Source organism: Balaenoptera physalus (assembly GCF_965194825.1).
Source record: "Balaenoptera physalus genome assembly, chromosome: 19".
In the NCBI taxonomy this organism is placed as follows: domain Eukaryota; kingdom Metazoa; phylum Chordata; class Mammalia; order Artiodactyla; family Balaenopteridae; genus Balaenoptera; species Balaenoptera physalus.
In genome coordinates, this window is record NC_138900.1 from 1,516,000 (window position 1) to 1,538,310 (window position 22,311).

General features: G+C 44.4%; 2 protein-coding genes across 17 annotated transcripts in view; one reads left to right on the forward strand and one right to left on the reverse strand.

Moving 5' to 3' along the window:
* Window positions 1–1,720: 1,720 nt before the first annotated feature.
* Window positions 1,721–8,165, reverse strand: LOC309649612 (zinc finger and SCAN domain-containing protein 5B-like). Its single transcript, XM_082439777.1, is given in 5 exon segments — window positions 1,721–4,352; window positions 4,356–4,483; window positions 5,481–5,631; window positions 6,614–6,766; window positions 6,977–8,165. Coding segments are annotated over 5 exon segments (1,152 nt in total). The 5' UTR covers window positions 7,418–8,165; the 3' UTR covers window positions 1,721–4,073.
* Window positions 8,166–10,969: 2,804 nt separating this feature from the next.
* Window positions 10,970–22,311, forward strand: part of LOC309648143 (zinc finger protein 671-like) — a 78,067-nt gene continuing 66,725 nt past the window's right edge. For 12 of the 16 annotated variants that reach the window (XM_082436419.1, XM_082436422.1, XM_082436414.1 and 9 more), the window contains exons 1-5: window positions 10,970–11,213; window positions 14,381–14,419; window positions 15,158–15,287; window positions 16,213–16,339; window positions 17,673–19,827. In XM_082436419.1, coding sequence (XP_082292545.1) covers window positions 15,222–15,287; window positions 16,213–16,339; window positions 17,673–19,564 — 2,085 coding nt within the window. In that variant the 5' untranslated portion in view covers window positions 10,970–11,213; window positions 14,381–14,419; window positions 15,158–15,221 and the 3' untranslated portion in view covers window positions 19,565–19,827. The other 4 variants (XM_082436418.1, XM_082436420.1, XM_082436427.1 and 1 more) reach the window with 4 other exon arrangements.

Sequence of the window (22,311 nt, forward strand, 5' to 3'; positions counted from 1 at the left end):
TAATATAGATCAATAGAACAGGATAGAAAGCCCAGAAACAAACCCACGCACCTATGGTCAATTAATCTGTGGCAAATGAGGCAAGACTATACAATGGAGGAAAGACAATCTCTTCCATAAATAGTGTTGGGGGACTTCCCTGGTGGTGCAGTGGTTAAGAATCCACTAGAGACATTTCAGCTCCTGAAATGAGTAGGGGTTTAGAATTGGTTAAGAATCCACTTACCAATGTAGGGGACACAGGTTCAATCCCTGGTCCGGGAAGATCCCACATGCTGCGGAGCAACTAAGCCCGTGCGTCACAATTACTGAGCCTGTGCTCTAGAGACCACAAGCCACAACTACTGAGCCCGTGTGCCACAACTACTAAAGCCCACTTGCTCTAGGACCCGTGCTCCACAACAAGAGAAGCCACTGCAATGAGAAGCCCATGCACCACAACAAAGACTAGCCCCCACTCGCCACAGCTAGAGAAAGCCCACACAGCAACAAAGACCCAACACAGCCAAAAATAAATAAAATTAAAAAAAAAATAGTGCTGGGAAAACTGGACAGCTACATGTAAAAAAATTAAAGTAGAACATTCTTTAAGACCATACACAACAATAAACTCAAAATGGATTAAAGACCTAATTGTGAGACCAGACACTATAAAACTCTTAGAGGAAAACATAGGCAGAACATTCTCTGATATAAATTGCAACAATAGCTTTTTTTTTTTTAAAGATTGATTGATTGATTGATTGATTGATTGATTGATTGATTGATTGCTATGTTGGGTCTTCGTTTCTGTGCTAGGGCTTTCTCTAGCTGCGGCAAGCGGGGGCCACTCTTCATTGCAGTGCACGGGCCCCTCACCACCGCGGCCTCTCCTGTTGCGGAGCACAGGCTCCAGACACGCAGGCTCAGCACTTGTGGCTCACGGGCCCAGCTGCTCCACGGCATGTGGGATCCTCCCAGACCAGGGCTCGAACCCGTGTCCCCTGCATCAGCAGGCAGACTCCCAACCACTGCGCCACCAGGGAAGCCCGCAACAATAGCTTTTTGATCCATCTCCCAGAGTAATGGAAATAAAAACAAAAATAAACAAACGGGACCTAATTAAACTCAAAAACTTTTGCACAACAAAGGAAACCATAAACAAAATGAAAAGACAACCCACAGAATGGGAGAAAAATTTTCAAGTGATGTGACCAACAAGGGATTAGTCTCCAAAATTTGCAAACAGCTCATGCAGCTTAATATCATCAAGATAGACAATCCAATTAAAAAATGGGCAGAAGACCGAAATAGACATTTCTCCAAAGAAGACATACAGATAGCCAAGAGGCACATGAAAAGATGTTCAACATCATTAATTCTTAGAGAAGTGCAAATCAAAACTACAATGAGAGGGCTTCCCTGGTGGCGCAGTGGTTGAGTGTCTGCCTGCCAATGCAGGAGACACAGGTTCGTGCCCTGGTCTGGGAAGATCCCACATGCCGCGGAGCAGCCGGGCCCGTGAGCCACAATTACTGAGCCTGTGCGTCTGGAGCCTGTGCTCCGCAACAAGAGAGGCCGCGATAGTGAGAGGCCCGCGCACCGCGATGAAGAGTGGCCCCCGCTTGCCGCAACTAGAGAAAGCCCTTGCACAGAAACGAAGACCCAACACAGCCATAAATAAATAAATAAATAAATAAAAATTTAAAAAAAAAGCACTCTTCTTTAAAAAAAAAAAAAAAAACTACAATGAGATATCACCTCACACCAGTTAGAATGGCTATCATCAAAAAATCCACAAACAATAAATGCAGGAGAGGATGTGGAGAGAGGGAACCCTCCTACATTGTTGGTGGGAATGTAAATTGGTGCAGCCACTATGAAGAACAGTATGGAGAACAGTATGGAGGTTCCTTAAGAAACTAAAAATAGAGCTACCATATGATCCTGCAATCCCACTCCTGGGTATATACCTGGAGAAAAACATGGTCCAAAAGGATACATGCACCCAAATGTTCATTGCAGTGCTCTTTACAATAGCCAAGACATGGAAGCAACCTAAATGTCCATTGACAGAAGAATGGATAAAGAAGATGTGGATGTGGTACATATATACAATGGAATATTACTCAGCCATTAAAAAGAATGAAACAACGCCATTTGCAGCAACGTGGATGGACCTAGAAATTGTCATACTGAGTGAAGTAAGTCAGACAAAGACAAATATCGTATGATATCACTTATATGCGAAATATAAGAAATGATACGAATGAACTTATTCACGAACAGAAACAGACTCACAGACTTAGAGAATGAACTTATGGTTACCAGAGGGAAGGGCAGGAAGGGGGGACAGACAGTTAGGGAGTTTGGGACTGACATGTACACACTGGTATATTTAAAATGGAAAACCAACAAGGACTTACTGTATAGCACAGGGAACTCTGCTCAAAATTCTGTAACAGCCTAATTGGGAAACGAATTTGAAAAAGAGTAGATACACGTATATGTATACTGAATCACTTTACCGTACACCTGAAACTAACACAACATTGTTAATGAACTGTACCCCAATATAAAATAAGAAGTTAAAAATAAAACGTCGGGGATTGGCTCTCAAAGTGTGTCTGGAGCTAAAATGTCTCTATTTACACAGAGCTAGGGAAAATTCCAGGGGTCACTGCCTGTTACCCAATCAGCACAGTGATTGGATAAATGTCATGGAAGGAACTATTTTACAGAATCCGAATAGATTCAGTTTCCCATGGAAACTCCAATAGGAGAAACCATGATTTATTAAAGAGGTCTCCACATTGGTTTGGTAGTAGATTTTCTTTATTGTATTTTATCTATTTTAGACTTTATGGGTTGCATTTTCGGGGGAAACAGATTGGTTTTCCTGATCTAGGGAATTTTTTCTCATTGCCTGGAGAGTTTGAGGGAGTCAGAGAATTGAGATCTGATAGTTGTAACCGAATTGAGTTACCTAATCTTTTTTTCCTTTTTTCATGAAATAAGTCTTAAAAGACTTTTTGTCTAAAATCAACTGATGAGCTAAAGTGTGAGAAGAACCTATTTAGGAGTAGGCATTTAGAAAACCAGAGGTTGTACACCAGTAGGGAAAAAGAATGACGCCTATCAATTTAGGAAACCTTCCTTTTTCTAAATACCTAAGGAAGCAATACGCGAACAAGTACAGAGGGTACAAATCTCAACGAAATAAAGACCACATAGACAAAAACACAGCTATTATCTACTCCATGTAGAAAATCTTGGAGAAGGAAATACACAGAACACTATTTGACAGAAATGTATTTGTTTATTTGAAATTTAAATTTCACTGGTTATCCTATGTTTAATCTGGCCGCCCTACCTGGAGCATCCTATTTTACAAATCACGCCTAACTTGAAGACAATCAACAGTAGCCTCAGTTTCATGCTGAAGTACTAAAAGCCAATGAGACATGCATTCACTGGAAGAAAAAGAACAACACAAAGCAAAAACTTACAAGAAAATAGGCTATATAAAGTAGAAAACAAAAGCCAAAGGGAAAATGAGTCATCACCCAAAGATCCTCCTAATTCATGTGGATGGAACCCAATTGGGTTCCAGTATCCTCCTAAGTTCTTCACATGTCATCCATCCTTTGTATCTCAGAAGTGACAAGTCATCCTGAATTTCCTTCTTGGAGCAGAAGGGACTCGGACCTGAGGGCAGAGTCCTGGGTGAGTCTTTTTTTTTTTTTTTTTTTTTTTTTATTTTTGGCTGTGTTGGGTCTTCGTTGCTGCGCCCGGGCTTTCTCTAGTTGTGGCAAGCGGGGGCTACTCTTCGTTGCGGTGTGTGGGCTTCTCATTGCAGTGGCTTCTCTTGTTGTGGAGCACGGGCTCTAGGCGTGCGGGCTTCAGTAATTGTGGCACGTGGGCTCAGTAGTTGTGGCTCGCGGGCTCTAGAGCGCAGACTCAGTAGTTGTGGCGCACGGGCTTAGTTGCTCCACGGCATGTGGGATCTTCCCGGACCAGGGCTCGAACCCGTGTCCTCTGCATTGACAGGCGGATTCTTAACCACTGAGCCACCAGGGAAACCCCTGGGTGAGTCATTTTGAATGTGTTTTCTGGTGGCGTTTGAAACTTCCTAGCTGACGGAAGGCGCTGTGACACTCGGGGCACATGTACGGTTTGAGCCCAGAGTGGGTGCATCGGTGAACCTTGAGGTTCCATCTGTGGCTGAAGGCTTTGTCGCAGTGCTCATATCGGAAAGGCTTCTCCTTGGTGTGGGTCCTCTTGTGAGCACGCAGCGTGGAGTTGTGGGTTAACTTCTTGGGGCAGAGATCACAGCAGTATGGCTTCTCGCCTGTGTGGATACGCTCGTGAGTTCACAGGTCGGAAGACTGCATGGACCCTTCGGCACAGATATTGCATCGAAAGGGTCTCTCTCCTGTGTGTGTCCTCTGGTGAAGGATAACCTGAGATTGATAAGGAAATCTCTTCTTGCATACCCTACATTAATAGGGTGCCCGTCCCTTGGCTTCTTTTCCCTCAGGAGGACTGGTTGGTCCCACTGTGCTAGGTGAAACAACAGAATGGGACCCAAATTGTCCTGAGAAATGTCCTTTGTCCAAATATGTGGCTCCTTCTTCTTCTTTTTTTTTTTTTAATAAATTTATTTATTTATTTATTTATTTTTGGCTGCGTTGGGTCTTCGTTGCTGTGCGCGGGCTTTCTCTAGTTGTGGCGAGTGGGGGCTGCTCTTCGTTGCGGTGCGTGGGCTTCTCATTGAGGTGGCTTCTCTTGTTGAGGAGCACGGGCTCTAGGCGCACAGGCTTCAGTAGTTGTGACACACAGGCTCTGTAGTTGTGGCTCGCAGGCTCTAGAGCGCAGCCTCAGTAGTTGTGGTGCACGGGCTTAGTTGCTCCACAGCATGTGGGATCTTCCCGGACCAGGGCTCGAACCCGTGTCCACTGCACAGGCAGGCAGATTCTTAACCACTGCACCACCAGGAAAGTCCCTGTGGCTCCTTCTTGATGCACTTCTTGGGAACTGGGAATGTTGGCCAGTTTCCTTTTGAAACGTCTGAGACCCCTTGGAGAACCTCTTCTGTATCCACTCTTAGTCGAAACTTCTCCCTCTGGAGCACAAGACGAAAACATTCAGCATCCACATTTGAAATATCAGTTCCTTCTTGGGGATTCTTGCCGCCCTCTACCCTCCCAGAATGTGCTGAAAGAAGAGATTCAGCACACAACATTTAACAAGGAGCATTTTCCGTGGTGCCAACCTCACTGGAACCCAGCACTGATGTTGGCTGAGGACTTCCCATCAACCAAAATACCTAAGAGTCTAGATTATGAAACACTCTGGAAAGGTGATGATGGAGAAGTTTGGCATTAGAGAACCAGCTCCCCACTGCCCCCCACAAGGAATGGTAATGCTGGGTACCCAGCTCCGTGCCACCATTGGAAGCGAGTCACTAACTCCTCTGGATTTCAAGTTTTTATACTCACCACGATGCTTTGGAAGTTCAAGCTCTTGAGACTGACGGGTTCTTGTCTCTTCCATGTCTTCCATCAGGTCCTTCTCCAAGTTTTCCTTGGGTGTCAGACCCTCTAGTTCACCTGTTTCAGGAATGATCTCTGGCAGGAGACCTTTCTGGTCCTGTCAATGGGCAACCAAGCAGGGTCAATAACTCATCCATCTTAGCCCATAGAAAGCTCTGTCTCCTCTTCCCTCATCCCCCTCATATCCTAGTCTAAGACTCCAACTTTCCAAATATCAGTTTGGGGGATATACCCTGACTTCTTCTGGGCCACGCTAACACCCCGATTGATAATTGTCTCCTAATTCCCAAGTCTGTCCTTAATCTATACTGACCACATCTTGCAATCAAGTCCGGATATCACAGTTGGCACTGTGAATTCACTACACATACGTCTCTCCAAGTCATCGCAAATTCTCTCTGCCCCTGACTCTGGAGCAAAGGACTCTAGGTCCAGGTCTCCCGACTTCAGCACATTTTGATACATTGCCTAGATTTGTCTTTATGATGAGAGTTGTCCTGTGAATGGTATGATGATGAGCAGCAAATCCCTGGTCTCTACTCACTAGAAAACAATAGCATCCCCCACCCCCATCCCCATTTGGACAAATCAACTGTCTCCAGACATTCTCCAATATCTTCTGAGAGGTAAAACCACTCCAGTTGGGAACTCCTCATTCAACTCAAGGGACTGACAATATTCCAAAATATGAAGTGCCTCTGAGGAAAACGACCATGGGGAAACAGCTGTCAAAGCATTCACCCGTGACAAATTGACCCAGAACCATCCCATTGAGACAGGATTTCTTTCTCCTCACGCTTATGGCCACAAGCTTTCATGGCGGAGGGACAAAGATGGATGAGTCTTCATTCTCACACTGTCTTGAAAATGTCTAGGAACCGAATGCATCCATGGGAATTCATGAAGTCAATGGGTCCATTTGTGTCCTTTGCCAAATCTACCAATTACTCTAGCAGCCACGCCCATCTGAACCTCTTTTACCTTCTCCCAGACTCTCTCTAGGGATCGGCGCATCACACACTCACCTGCCCTCTTGACAGTTCCTTGGCTCTTGCCGGATTCTGCAGCTCTTGGCTTACCTGCTGGCCATTCTTTGGAGGTATCTCACTAACAAGGGATTGGGGATCCCTGGGTAGGTCTTTCTCATCGTTGGTGTCACTGAGCTCAACTTCAAACGTCTCAATATCCAAGCTTCGCACAAGATATTCATATCCTTGTATGCGAACTGTAGTCTGTGAGGGAAAAACTAAATTGAGATCGGTCTCCTATAAGACCTGGAAAGTAGCTCTCAAGGCATCCGATGACATCATACCACACAAGCGTACTTTTTTGTTGTTTAAAAGATCAATATCTCTCAACGATGCCCAATACAAACTCTCAGCCATTTGGGAATCACTGATTTAGAGTCAATCACTCAGGTCCTATCTTGTTCAATCCCCAGCTTGCAGATCCCACCCTACCTCTCCCTTTCCCATACCAATCACAAGGGTCCCACTCACCCATTTCTTGGGTTTCTGATTATTTCTTAGCATGTCCTCCATGTCTTTGCAACTCTGCACTCCACTCTCCTTGACTAAGACCTGGCACTCCAGCAGCATGCAGATCATAAACTGCTCCAGCACTAGCTTGTCCATCATCTGCTCCTTTGTGTGAAGATCTGGCCTCAGCCACTGACGGCAGAGCTCACAGAGTCTCTTCAGATCCTGGACGGGGTCGGATTCCTCCGAGCTGCTAAATGTTCTGAAGCGAATGTGCCACGTCTCCCAGTCACAGTCTGGCTTTTCCATAAGTGTGTGTTGGCATGGCACAGACACTGGTGACTCTGATCTAGGGCCTTTGGGGAGTTTTCCATGACCCTGGAAAAATGTCTGGTCCTCAGCCATATTGATGGAGGAATTTTCCAATAGGACTCTGAGCAAACGCTTCTAGAAGCTGGTGCCCAGTTGACCCCTATGGAAAGGGATTTCCTCTGCTTTTCCTCTGCAAAAGAGTCACTGTTCAGAAGGCTGGGGACAAAAACAAACAAACAAACAAAAAGAATGAACCTGATGTCTTTCACTTTATTCCACCCTTCCATCTCTCCTACATCCCTCATCCCAGTACTGGACACCACTCCCCCACTGTTTCAATATTTGATACCGGGAACTATAATCCATTCTGTTATTCTTCTGACATCCACCTTTGTAGGAAAACAAAAAACTATCTGGTCAAAAATGTCTATAGGGCCGCGGTTCAGAACCCAGAACCCTTGCTGAAAAAATGAACCACACCACACCACACCAACGTGTGTGGAAACATTCTTCTCATCTCACAGAAGAGTTCAACAATCAACCATAGTTAATGTGGGGTTTGAGGGAGATCCATTGCTTTCACAAGGTCTCTGAGCTAATGCAAGGTGAATAGGAAGCCAAAGCTTTCTGAAGCCCGCCTCCATCTGTCCTGATTTCTAATCACTCTCTTTAGACATTCCCGCTTGTCACTTACCCCTTCAAACCCTCTTGCCTTCAGTCTGCTCAAGTGGGGGACTGGCTCTCAAAGTGTGTCTGGAGCTGAAATGTCTCTATATAGAGCTGGGGGAAATTCCAGGGGTGCATTCCCATAACCTAATCATCCCAGTGACTTGATAAAGGTCATGGAAGGAACCATTTTAGATAATCCAGGTAGATTCAATTTCCCATGAAAACTCCAACAGGAGAAACCTTGATTTATTCAAGAGGCCTCCATATGGTTTGGAGGGTGCTGGAGGAAAAGGAACCCTCCTACACTGTTGGTAGGAATATAACATGGCTCACAGCCACTATGGAGAAGAGTGTGGATGTTCCACAAAAAACTAAAACTAGAGCTACCATATGATCCAGCAATCCCATTCCTGGGCATAATTCCGGAGAAAATAATAATTGGAAATGATACATGCACCACAATATTCATTGCAGCACTATTTACAATAGTCAAGACATGGAAGCAACCTAAATGTCTATCAACAGATTAATGGGTAAAGGAGATGTGGTATATATACACAATGAAATATTATTCAGATAGAAAAAAAGAATGAAGTAATGCTATTTGCAGCAACATGGATGGACCTAGATATTATCATCCTAAATGAAGTAAGTCAGAGAAAGACAAATATAATATGATATTTGTGGAATCTAAAAAATGATTCAAGTCAACTTATTTACAAAACAGAAACAGACTCACAGACATAGAAAACAAACTTATGGTTACCAAAGGAGAAATATGGTGGGGAGGGATAAATTAGGAGTTTGGGATTATACACACTACTATATATAAAACAGACAACCAACTGTTACAATAACTTTGTAAATAACTATACTTCCGTATAAAATAAAAATTAAAAAGAAGAAAGTACGTGATTAGACCCAAGTTCAGTTTGATAACAGATACTAAACGTTTTTAAAACATCTGCTAGCTACAACCCTGTGGTTTCAATATTCCCCCTTGTAATTCTAAAGCCATTTCCAATTCCAACCAATGCTTGCTTTACAAACACCCTTACATCTTGACTGCTCTAATTGTAATTCTTGACAAACAACTTATGGAACTAACTGTGGCCTTCCGTTTTTTGCCTTTATAACCTTCCTCCATTTTGTAGTCCAGGGGAACTCAATTCAAGTGCTTCTCGAATCTGTGTCTCCCAGCTGCAGTCGTAACAAGCCCCAAATACATGCTTCTTTCTTTCATTCAGGCCTTTGTTTCTGAAATTTTGGTTAACACTCATAACACATAAAAGTATGTAATTGACTATGTTGTCATTAGTTTTTACTCTCCATCTCCTTTGACTGGAAGGTCAGACTCATGAGGGCAGGCATCCTTGACATTTTGGATATTGATGTGTCCCATGCAGCCAAAATAGTACCTGGAATGGGATAGGCACTTAATGAGTGTTGGTTAAGGAGGGAATAAATATGATGGGACAGATACCTGTTTGTTTTTAGCTTTCTGGCAAAGCTATCTTCTGTCTTTGCATGTCCCCTCAGGCTGTACTAAAAAAAAAAAAAAAAAAAAATTTAAATGTATAATGAATCGCAATTTAGAAAGCCATTTCCACAGGCTAGCCAAGTTTCCTGTGTAATTATGTGCTCTGCTTCATTCCATCACTTCTCAGACTTCAGTGTTCCTTCAGTCTTCACTGAGATCCTAACCTTGTTCACATGGCCAAGAGTTATTTCAGCAACCACTTCTGAATAACTAAAATTATGGTTGATATCAGCACTTTCAACATTTCACAGATATTTTTCTGAGATAATCTCAAGTCTCCATGCATTGTCACTGCAATTGCAGGTGAAATTATATTGACTCCCCAGCAAGGAAAGTGGATCATGTAATCCAGTCCTTTATCTCTGGGTTCAGATTCCCCCTTTCCAAATAAAGTATGACTGTGACCATACAGTCACACTCCAGGCAGAAAGCAGCAAGTGGTAAGTCACTCTTCTTTTCAGTCAGGTAGAGCTTGGCTTCTAAAAAAGAACTGGGGCTTCCCTGGTGGCGAAGTGGTTAAGAATCCGCCTGCCAATGCAAGGGACACGGGTTCAAGTCCTGGTCCGGGAAGATCCCACATGCTGCGGAGCAACTAAGCCCATGCGCCACAACTACTGAAGCCTGCGCACATAGAGCCCGTGCTCTGCAACAAGAGAGGCCACGACAATGAGAAGCCCGCGCACCGCAATGAAGAGTAGCCCCCACTCACCGCAACTAGAGAAAGCCCGCGCACAGCAACGAAGACCCAAGACAGCCATAAATAAATAAATAAATAAATTTATATAATAAATAAATAAATAAAAAAGAACTGAACACATATCAAAATGTGGAGTAAGAAATATGTATCGATCACTGGATGGGACACCGTCACTGGCTCTACGCTTTTTGTGAGGGAACCAGAGACACAGCACATGGTCCACCTGCTTTTGGCCGCCCCACATCCCTTCTCTGTCTTGCCCGTCATGGCCCTGTCTGGAGTCTTCGCTCGCGTGACCCTGACCGAGCACAGTGAAACTCTTGAGTCTAAAGCTTCAGCCTGTATGTATTGGAAGAGCAATAAGACACTGTTCATTAGACCTCAACTATGTCTGGATGCACTTTGTGTCTGAGCAACCCCCTGGTATCATGTGCCCACTTGGTTTTGTAGGTTCGGGGAACATCTGAAATATTATGTCTCTGTACCTCTCTGTGATCAGCACAGACTACATTCCACGCAAATCTGGGTGCGTCCCCTTTAAGAAGCGTGAAACCCCGCCCTGGTACTCAGAGACTAGACACTCCTTCCCAGTCACCCTCTGGGTGAGGCGGAACTTTTCCGGAGGCGGGGAGCACCGCCCCTTGCTAGGGCCTGGAGCGCTGTGAACTACATTACCCGGAAGGCACTGCTCCTGAGCGTCGACCTAGAGGACCGCGTCTGGGCGGGTTTTCCGGCGTGGACGGCGGGCGACATTTTGTAAACTTGGGTCTGTTCACCGGTGGTGAGCTTCGCAACCCTGGGCCGGTGCGAGGTCAGGGAGCCTGGAGGGCGCTGTGCTTTCTGCTCTGAGGCGGGTCTGAGGCTCGGTGTGGGCGCCATCCACCTTGACTCTGTCTCGGGGCCGGGATAGGGGCCGCCGGGCCTGGGCCCCTGCTTCGCCTACAAACTGTGCTGAAGGGGCCGCGCTGATGGATCCGATTCAGGTAAATGCTGCGCCCCCCGGGCCCTCAGCCAACTCTTCTTATTCTGCAGTATTTTTGTTCTTAGCAATATTCTCTTACAAGTGTCCTATATTTATATTTATTTGTCCCGCCAAACCTTGGCTTTCTGAATATTGAAATATTACCCGTGTAGAAAAAAATTGCAGAGAACTTCCCAGTGTAGTTGAATAAGCAGCTCTAAAATTGATATTCGGTCACTGCTCAAGTCAAGAAATGCGGTATAAATAGGACCTCAGAAGCCGCCAGTGGGGTCCTTCAAAACGATTATCCCCATCCCCCAAAAGTTAAGATATTGTCTGATGTTTTAAGTAAGCTTTTCTTTTTTAAAAATTTATTTATTTTTGGCTGCATGGGGTCTTTGTTGCTGCGCGCGGGCTTTCTCTAGTTGGAGAGATGGGGGCTGCTCTTCGTTGCGGTGCGCGGGCTTCTCATTGCGGTGGCTTCTCTTGTTGTGGACCACGGGCTCTAGGCACGTGGGCTTCAGTAGTTGTGGCCTGCGGGCTCAGTAGTTGTGGCGCACAGGCTTAGTTGCTCCGTGGCATGTGGGATCTTCTCGGACCAGGGCTTGAACCTGTGTCCCCTGCGTTGGCAGGCGGATTCTTAACCACTGCAATGCTAGGGAAGCCGCCTTCTTGCTATTCTTTTTTTTTTTTTTTTTAACTTATTTTTGGCTGTGTTGGGTCTTCGTTGTTGCACGCGGGCTTTCTCTAGTTGCGGCGAGCGGGGCCTACTTTTTGTTGAGGTGCGCGGGCTTCTCATTGGGTGGCTTCTCTTGTTGCAGAGCACGGGCTCTAGGTGCGCAGGCTTCAGTAGTTGTAGCATACGGGCTTAGTTGCTCCGCAGCATGTGGGATCTTCCTGGACCAGGGCTCGAATCCTGTCCCCTGCATTGGCAGGCGGATTCTTAACCACTGCGCCACCAGGGAAGCCCTTGCTATTCTTGATAATTTCACCAACTACGTGGAAATTATTCCACGACTGCAGTTAACCTTCGCTCAGTTGTTTTAAAACTTTTTATGAATGGTATCAGGTAAATATTATGATGTGTTTTCCTTCATTTGCACAACATGGCGTGACTTTACTAATGTTTTTCATAGCTGTCCGTTAATTTTTGTGTGTGTGTACAGTATTCTTTAGTATGAATATATGAGTAAAATTTCCTTTTAAATTCTGCTGTTGAAGACTTTTTTTGTTTTTTGTTTTGGTTTTGTTTTGCTTTGTTTTTTGGTCTGCTTTCTGTATTTTTTTTTTAAAAATCTTTATTGGAGTATAATTGCTTTACAATGGTGTGTGCTTTCTGTATTGATAAACATTGCTACTATAGTCATACCTGCCATGTCTTCTGGGGTATATCAAGCATACAGTTGTCTAGGGTATATGTTAAAATTATTATTGTATTTAAATGAACATTTCCACTTTTTGATCTTGTTTTGCTCCATGTTACTAATTTTAACTTAGGTCTTTGGATGAGATGATTCTACTTAATCTATTCCATAGTTACATTTTAAAAAGGAATATTTTGTTTATTTATTTGGTTGCACTGGGTCTTAGTTGCGGCACGCGGGATCTTCATTGCGACATGTGGACTCTTCCTTGTGGCATGTGGACTGTTAGTTGTGGCATGCGGACTCCTTAGTTGCGACATGCAGAATTCTAAGTTGTGGCATGTGAACTCTTAGTTGCAACACGCATGTGGGATCTAGTTCCTCGACCAGGGATCAAACCTGGGCCCCCTGCATTGGGAGCGCTTTACCCACTGGACCACCAGGGAAGTCCCCCATAGTTACATTTTGATACATACTTATTATGTATTAGGTAAACTTACAGTTTTACAGTGTACGTCCACTTAGATAGTTTGTGCTTTTTCAGTGATTGTACTCTTATAATAATATTTATTTTATTGTTAAGTTTTCTTACTCTGGTGGTATTGGAAAAGAAAATGATTAAGAAATATCTTGTTAAAATACTTGTTTGAAGGGGGACGAAATGAATCATTGTAAGGGTAATAAGTTATAAGGCTTCGAATCCCTTTCAAGGCGTTTAGAAAGCAAGAAGATATTTCCATAGAGGATGGAATAGAGGTCAGGTCCTACAGCTTGTTTCCTTTGTCTTAAGATTATTTTATTTTACTTTACTTTTACTTTACTTTTTTCCCCACCATGCTGCTTGCGGGATCTTACTTCCCAGACCAGGGATCAAACCCGTGTCCTTGGAAGTGAAAGCACGGAGTCCTAATCACTGGTTTGCCAGGGAATTCCCCTCTCTTAAGTTTAAAGTATCAGAAATGACAACCAGTTATCCCAAACTGCTGAAGGGCAAGCACTTTTACTCTGATTCTAGCAACAACCCCTTTATCACAGATTCAGTTTGGATGTGAAGCCAGTAAATGGTAGTTCCATTCTCTATCACATGCGAAAAAAGCATTTAGGAAATTACAAATAATCTCTGAACATTTGTGGGAAAAAAAACATGGATATATCAAAGAATATGAATAAATGAAAAAAGTACATGTTCTTGAATCTTATTATATAATGTTATAATAATTCAAATCAGAACTTAATCTATGGATTATGTAAGTTGGAATTTTATACAAAACAATTTTTAACATAACCAAAGTAAAATTTGAAAAGGAAGTATAAAAATTCCTGGTCAGCTGTTATGGCCAACTACAAGCCACAAGAAGAGAAAAGTGTGTTATTGGCAAGGGAGAGGCAGAATAAGGGAATCAAATGCAAGTGTCAGAAACAGAGCTGTACATGAAATGAGACTTAATTTGGTATTTGTGGCTTAGGGCTCTAATAGTGTTATATATCCTGACACAACCATTTCTTTGCCAACATGATCCTGTATTCTTTTTTCTCATTGGGCTGCAGTCACACTGTCCTCATAGATGGTAGTCAAACACGCCAGACGTGACTCTGACAGAGAGTCTCTGCACTTGTGTTTTCCACTTCTGGAAAGCCTTTTCTCAAGATATCCTCATGATTTTATGGCACAACTCCAAAATACTTTCTGCCCTCTTTTACATGCTTTGTTTTTCCCTTAAGTATTTGTCTTTGCCTGAAATATTAAATGTTTCACTCATTAATCTTCTTTTTTGTCTATGTTGCTGATGGGAATTAATATTACATGGCCCTGGTCTTCCCACAGGTTCCACGTTCAACAGAACCACTTATGAACTCTGCACCGGTGAGTGTAGGTGTCCTGGAAGTATTTTGCTGTCACTCTTCCTGGACTTGGTGGCTGTAGACCCTAGAGAAACCCTCAGCCCAGGTTTCCAAGTCCAGGCCAGAGGTTATATGGACAGATTCCCATTTTGGCAGTCAATGGACTGAGATGTGAAAGGTTGTCTCAGGTATGGGGGTAGTACGTACAAATGTTTGAGGATGAGATTGAGATGGGAGTGTTTTAGGACTTGTAGGTCTCTGTTAATGTCTGGTGAGAACAGAGAACAAGGGGGCCAGAGTCAGGCATAGAATGGTAGCCTGAGAAGTTGGGTTTTTGTTCTGAGAATGATGGCAGATACGGAATTTTTGGAACAGAGGGGAAAAGTGATGTGACTTAGGTTTTAAGAGGCTACCCCTGGCTGCGGTGTGCACAGCAGACTTGGGGAGAGGAAGACAAGGAGATAATCAAGGAGGCTCTTGTAATCCTCTAGAAGCACATTTGTTGTGCCTGGACGAGAGTGACAGATGTGGAGGTAGGAAATACTTGGCTTCTGGATTTGTTTCTTAAGTAGAGGTGGACCAGATATTTTGATGTGGAGGGCTCACAGATGACTCCAAAAGTTTTTTTCCCTTTGCATCTGGAAGCGGGTATGTGCCATGAACTGGGATGGGGAAGTCAGTGGTAGGAGTCATTTTCAGTGAGAATATTAGGAATTGGGTTTTGGCTGTGTTGAGTCTCAAATGTTCCATTGACTCCCAGGTATAGGAAACAACCGGCTGAACATGCAGCGCTAGAGTGCTGGGGGAGGCTTCAGGATGCCCTTATGGGACAAAGGAAGAGACTTGGGCTGTCACAAAGAACTACAAGAGCAGTGAACATCAGCGGGAAGGTAGGCGGTAGGGAAAGTCCAGCGGGTGGCCCAGGTTTTTTGGGGGGGAGTGGCCACGAAATTAATGCAGAGGGAAAGCAGTAATGGAGGTGAAGTAATAGCAAAGTCAGGCTGGTGCTTATTTCTCCTCCTATGCACTCACCAGCCTTTTGTGGTGGAACTTGGGGAGTTTCTGTCACAATGTCAGATGAGTTCACCTAAGGTGTGTCAAGTGGGTGTGGATTTTGAATGGGTGTTATACGGACAAGGTTCTAATTGGTGAAGAGACATAGTGAGGAACACAGAAGTGGAACCTGACCAGGCGTATTTAGATGTGCATGTTTTGACCGAGGTTAAAGTCAGGAACAAGGCCTGGTGGGGAAGCCTTCAGAACAGGGCTGGGGAACCGCCAGTGGAGAGTTGGGATATAGTGGGATCCTGTTGCATTGGCAGGCACTTTCTGATGCTGTGTGCAGAAGGGTATGTGAGGAGGCAGGAGACATGCCAATTTTGTGGGCCGGGTGGTGGTGATGGGGATCAGATGTATGAGGAGTTAGCCAGTGAGTAACACGCATGTGGGGAAGGTGTGTGACCAAATTGCCCCAGAGCCCTCATACCAGGAGTTTAAGAGAGGACGATGAGCCCAAGTTTGTTTGTGTCTAGGAGACGTGATCCTGGGGACTCTCAGGCTGTTGTCTCGCTGGAGAGGGAGGGGGCCCAGAATACCAGGCCCACAGCTTAGATGGCATCTATCTGTCCACCTGCCTGTTGTTGCTGAGAGTTGTATCTAGTGCTCAAGGAAGTACGAAGAGTTTTTGGGTACCACTGCCCTTTAAGTTAGGGAGCTGGGGAGGATGATGAACCCAGAGTGAGTATGGGTTAGGGGTACTTATGGGGTCCTGGGGAGAGAGGCTGCTTATGTACACATCTGTCCCCGTCATCACAGGGCTCTGTGACCTTTGAGGACGTGGCTGTGTACTTTTCCCAGGAGGAATGGAGGCTTCTTGATGAGGCCCAGAGACTCCTGTACCGTGATGTGATCCTGGAGACCTTTGCACTTGTTGCATCATTGGGTAAGGCCCTCACACCTATCCCAGCATCCTGAGCAGGTCTCTGCCTTTCCCCTTTTTTCCATAGGACAACTCTGTTCTTTTCACAGCTAGACAGTGACCACATCTCTATTACTGCTTCCTTGTCGGCTGTGCTGTGGGTGCCAAGGCTGAGTGAGTGTGTATACAATCTCCTTTCAGAAGTATCCCCAATACCAGATGCTCTGGAGTTTTCTCAGCGAAGGTCTTCTGGGTCAAATGACTTGGAATTAGTTCAGTGGGTTCCATTAGTCTCAGCCATTCCCTGCTAAGTTGACTCTGTAGACCCATGCACCACTGTACTCCTGGCTCTGCCCTCTAGCTAACATTTCCTGGGGCCTCACTATTTCAGGAATTGTTGGGACTCAATGTGGTCAGTGTTTGTGGGGTCCACTTGGCTGTTGCTGTGAGACCCTCCTCAAAGATTTTTTTTGTGATATTATTTTTCTTTCCTGAGGTTGTTTTGGGATTGGTTGTCCCCCTGGGCCAGTACTGACCACTCACCTGTCCTGTCTTTCCCTTAGGACTTGCATTTTCTAGGTCCCATGTTGTTTTCCAACTGGAGCTGGGAGGTGAACCCTGGGTACATGACAGAGTGGACATGACTCCAGACACAGCTAGAGAGACCCAAAGTGGGACCCACCTTGGTGACTGGCATCAAGAGGAGGAAGTGATATCATGGCTGGGTTCAGATCATATCAGGAACACGTCCTGTGCCCCACAGTGTTTTAGGGACAAGGCCTGTGACTGTGTACCTCATTTCTATCTTTCCTACCCATTCTTGATACTTTGCTCCTTCTGTCATTTCAACTCTGAATTCGAACCCAGGATTATCCCTCACCTCTCTGTCTTCCACTCTTTATTGGTCTTCTCCATCCTCACTCTGATGTGCTCTCCAATATTGGCCTACCTTAATGTGTCATGAGTTCTCCACGTATCCTTAAAATAGTCCTTGAACACTACCTACTCAGTGACAGATTTTCCTGAGCCTGGACACACCTTTCCACACAGCACAGCACATGTGGCACCAGCAGCCAAGGCCCTGGTGAAAACTGTTCCCAGAGGAGTGGGTTGTGGACCCCAGCTCCTCTGTGTGTTCCACCCCATCCTGTGTCTTTAACCTGGTGAGTCATCCATGTTCTGTGACGTATAGAGGCCCAATACTGCACAGCAGTCCTTTCATAATCTGCCCCAGCTCTCTTGTCCTGAAAATAGTCCCATGGATTTATTCGTTTCTATGTCAGATGCATATTTGTAATGGGGCTGCATCCTTCTACCAAAATCTACATGAAGTTCACCCACATTTCTCTGCTTTCAGGGTGTTGGCATAGAGCAGAGGATGAGGAGACACCTTCTGAGCAGAAAGTTTCTGTAGAAGTGCCACAAATAAATGCTTCAAAGACAGACCTGTCCACCCTGAAGTCCTATCCCTGGCAGAGGTTCTGCCTGTACTTAGAAGGTGGTTTGCATCTAGCTGAGGACCTTGGCACAAACCCTGGTCAGAAACTGTGTGGGGCAGGTGTGAACTTTCACCAGCACAGTGGAGAGGAACTCTTTAGAAGAGATGTGGGTAAGACCTTTATGAAGAGCCACACAGTCCATGCATACAAGAAGTCTTTCACATGCCAGGAGCCTGGGAAGGATTTCCCTGGTACCTCTGGCCTTCTCCAGCACCAGGTCACTCCACAAAAGGACACCAAGTGTGTGGAGGCCTCTCACAATGGACGAAGGCAGTATAAATGCCACGAATGTGGAAAAGCCTTCTGCTGGAAGTCCAGGCTTGCTCAGCACCAGAGAGTCCACACTGGAGAGAGGCCTTATGAATGTGATGAATGTGGGAAAGCCTTTGGCTATAAATACATACTTGTTCAGCACTGGAGTGTCCACACGAGAGAAAAGCCTTATGGATGCAGCGAATGTGGGAAAGCTTTTAGTGACAAACACACACTTGTTCGGCACCAGCGAATTCACACTGGAGAAAGGCCTTACAAATGCAGTGAATGTGGGAAAGCCTTCTGCCGCAAATACGGACTTGCTCAGCACCAGAGAGTCCACACTGGAGAGAGGCCTTATGAGTGCTGTGAATGTGGGAAAACCTTCACCCGTAAACCCATACTATTTAAGCACCAGAGAATCCACACTGGAGAAAGGCCTTATAAGTGCAGTGAATGTGGTAAAGTCTTTAGATGCAACTCCAGCCTCATTAAACATAGAAGAATTCACACGGGGGAAAGGCCTTATGAGTGTAGAGAATGTGGGAAGTTCTTTAGCCAAAGCTCTCAGCTTATTGTGCACCAGAGAATTCACACTGGAGCCAAGCCTTATGAGTGCAGTGAATGTGGGAAAACCTTCACCACTAAAAGCAAACTTGTTCAGCACCAGAGAGTCCACACAGGAGAAAGGCCTTATGAATGTGGAGAATGCAGTAGAGCCTTCAGCTGTAAACGCATGCTTGTTCAGCACCAGAGAATTCACACTGGAGAGAGGCCTTATGAGTGCAGTGAATGTGGAAAAGTCTTTAGGTACATTTCCAGCCTCATTAAACATAGAAGAATTCACACTGGGGAAAGGCCTTATGAGTGTAGTGAATGTGGGAAAACCTTCACCACTAAAAGCAGACTTGTTCAGCACCAGAGAGTCCACACAGGAGAAAGGCCTTATGAATGTGGAGAATGCAGTAGAGCCTTCAGCTGTAAACGCAAGCTTGTTCAGCACCAGAGAATTCACACTGGAGAGAAGCCTTATGAGTGCAGTGAATGTGGAAAAGTCTTTAGGTACATTTCCAGCCTCGTTAAACATAGAAGAATTCACACTGGGGAAAGGCCTTATGAGTGTAGTGAATGTGGAAAGTTCTTTAGGCAAAGCTCCCACCTTAAAGTCCACCAGAGAATTCACACTATAGCAAACACTTATGAGTGCAGTGAATGTGGGAAGCATTTTAGCCAAAACTCTACTCTCATTTCACACCAGAGAGTTCACACTGGAGCAAAGGCTTATAAGTGCAGTGAATGTGGGAAACGTTTTAGCCAAAGCTCTACTCTTATTAAACACCAGAGTTCACATTGGAGAAAAACCACGAGTGCAATAAATGTGGAGATTTCTTCAGCCAAAACTCCCAGCTTACTCAACACCGAAAAGTTCATGCTACAGAAAGGCATCACCAGTACAGCAAATGTGGAAAATTTTTCTGTCAAAGTCTGCTCTGACTGAGCACCAGAAACTTAATAGCCCAGATGAACCCTATGAGTGCAGTGAATGTAAGAAAGCTTTCAGCTGAAGGTCTAACCTCATCCTCCTTCATCACCAGAAAGTTCATACTGGAGAAAGGCTTTCAAATGAGATGAGAGCAGCGAATGAGCTGTCTCCTTAGTTAATACATCATACTGAATAGGCTCTGTGAGGGAGTCATCAGCTGGAAGCTGAATGCCATACATCTAAACAGCCCTAGTGTGCAGATTGCCTATGAGTACCAGGTTCGTAGGAATCTTTTAAGGAGCTATGCTGTACTTTCTGACTTTATGTCACTGTGAGTTTCTTACCTCACCCAAGTGGTAGATCCCCATTCTTGGCACCAGTCACCTCAGTGTGATCAGGGTAGGTAGATCTTTGTGCGCTCTTATCCCCTTAGAAATGCATGAATAACCTGAGCACTTGGGTGTTGTCATTCTCTTTGGTCCTGTCAGGACCAAAGCAGCTTTGACCATGGGAATCCAGTCTGGGTTCTGCTGGTGGCTCACAGAGGTTCAACTTCTTTGGTGGCATTGTCTCATATCATGCTCAGGATAGGTTTTTCAAGGTCCAAGTCACTCTGTTTGGGAACTATTTGCCTCAGTTTGCTCTGCTCTATACCATAATGAAAACTATTATTTAAGCCACCTTTCATCTTGGGGTTTGTTCACTGTCAGACTGGTGTTGAGAATCATATTGAACTGTCAGGATGATGAGGAACTGGTTTTGTGAGTGTTCCAAACTTCGTATACCTCAATGAGGATAGTGTCATGGCAGAGAATAGTTTTCACTCCAGTTTCTGTCCAATCTGTTTTCCAAGGCCTCCTAGGGTAGACTGCAGGGCTCTGTGGGACTAATGTTGAGTTCTGGATGTCAGAATTTTTGGTGGGTCCCGAGGTCACCTGAGATGAGGACAGTTGTGAGACCCACCAGTGATTTTTGGAGCAGCATGAATGGTTCTCTTTTTCACATGGGATGTCACATCATGCCCCCAGTACTGTTAAAGAGAAGAAATTCTCTAGGTCCAGCTGGAAAAGAGACCATGTGCCATATGTGCCCAAAGTGGTAGGCTGGTGTTCCTGAGTGTTAGATTACAGGCATCAGATGGGAACCATATTTCGTACAGAAACACTCATGGAACTAATAGGGAGTGAGAGACAAGCAAACAAGAAGGGATGAGCCTTTTCTAAAGTTTCATCCACAAATGTTCCAGTGACTGTGTCTGTTTAGGATAAAGTTTTTGAAGAAATTCTCAGGAGTTCCAGAGCTGTTCCTCTCCTCCTGAGCCCCCAGTCAGTGTCAGACTGAATAATGTAAAGGTTTTAGGAATCAGCATCTGCAAATAATTTATCTCAAGGCCATTGCTGCACAGTGAAAACAATGGGGAATGAGAGTGGAAATTGTGTAGTCCAGGCATGTGAATTTTAGTACCCAGGCAGAGTTCCTGGATAACTTAAGTGGAAACAACTTTCACTGCTCACCAGTCTTCTTTGCTACTGCTACAGATTCCCTCCCATGGGCAAGGGGAGGTGATGGGGTTAATGTGAGGTTGCCAGAGTTCTACTGAAAAGGAGATTTAGCAAAGAGATTAAGGTTTTTATGTGAAGCCAATTTCTATTGAAATTTAATTAGCTGTATAGTTGGTATGCACTGAACAGAACATAACTAAAATGCACAGCTTGGTAAGTTTTAGTACTTGTAAAGCCACGGAACCATCATCATAACAAACATCTGTCACTGCCATATCTACTTCCTGACATTTCTCCTGGGACTTTCAGGCAACTACTATTGACTGACTTTTCTCCCATTCAATTAGTTAGTGTTTTCTAGACTTTTAATATCATTGGAGCCTGAATGTTTACTTTTGTGTTTGTCTTTTTTTATCTCCATACATAGTTACTTTGAGAATCATCTAAGTTGCCGATGTGAATAATTCGGTTTTTTCATGATAATATACTGTTTGGATATACCATTATTTCACTGGTATTCATCTGTTAAAGGATGGCGTTTTGTGGTTTCCAGTTGGTCTCTCACAGATAAGCTTACTATTAACGTACATAAAATCCTTTATATGAACACATGGTTTCATTCTAAAATGAATGACTGTACCCAAATGCATTCCCATCGACAGTATGGGAACATTCCAGTTCCCCTCTGTTCCTCACCAGTACTTGGTTGGTACGGTCAATAGTTTGAATATTTCCTGTTTTAAAAGCGTGGAGACATATCTCACTGTGGTGTGATTACATTTCCCTAACAATTCATGATGTTGAACATTTTTGTGTTCATTTGCCAAGTGTATGTCTTCTTTGACAAAATGTCTGTTTTCTTATTAGTAACTGAGAAGTTAATAAATGTGTTGGAATTTGACTTTTCTTTGGTGACTTTGCTAGGTGGAATAGGTATTTGTACTCACAACATTATTACTACGTATACTCATTATTAAGATACTTCTATTACTTTAAGCCTAGACACTTAATAAAAAAGCCAACCGACCCTTCATTGTTGTGTTTGCCGATTTCCCTGGTATGAATACTCCAACTGTGGGCAATTTCAAGCTGTGTGTATGAGGTTATTACTGAACCGGAGGCACAGCAAGCCAAACGCTGAGATGCCAAGGTTTGCTGGGGAGTATTTTCATTCACAAGGCAGCCAAGTGAGGACACAGAAGAACAATTCTCAGATCCACCCTCCCGGTGGCAAGGTGCCTGTGATATTTAGGGGATAAA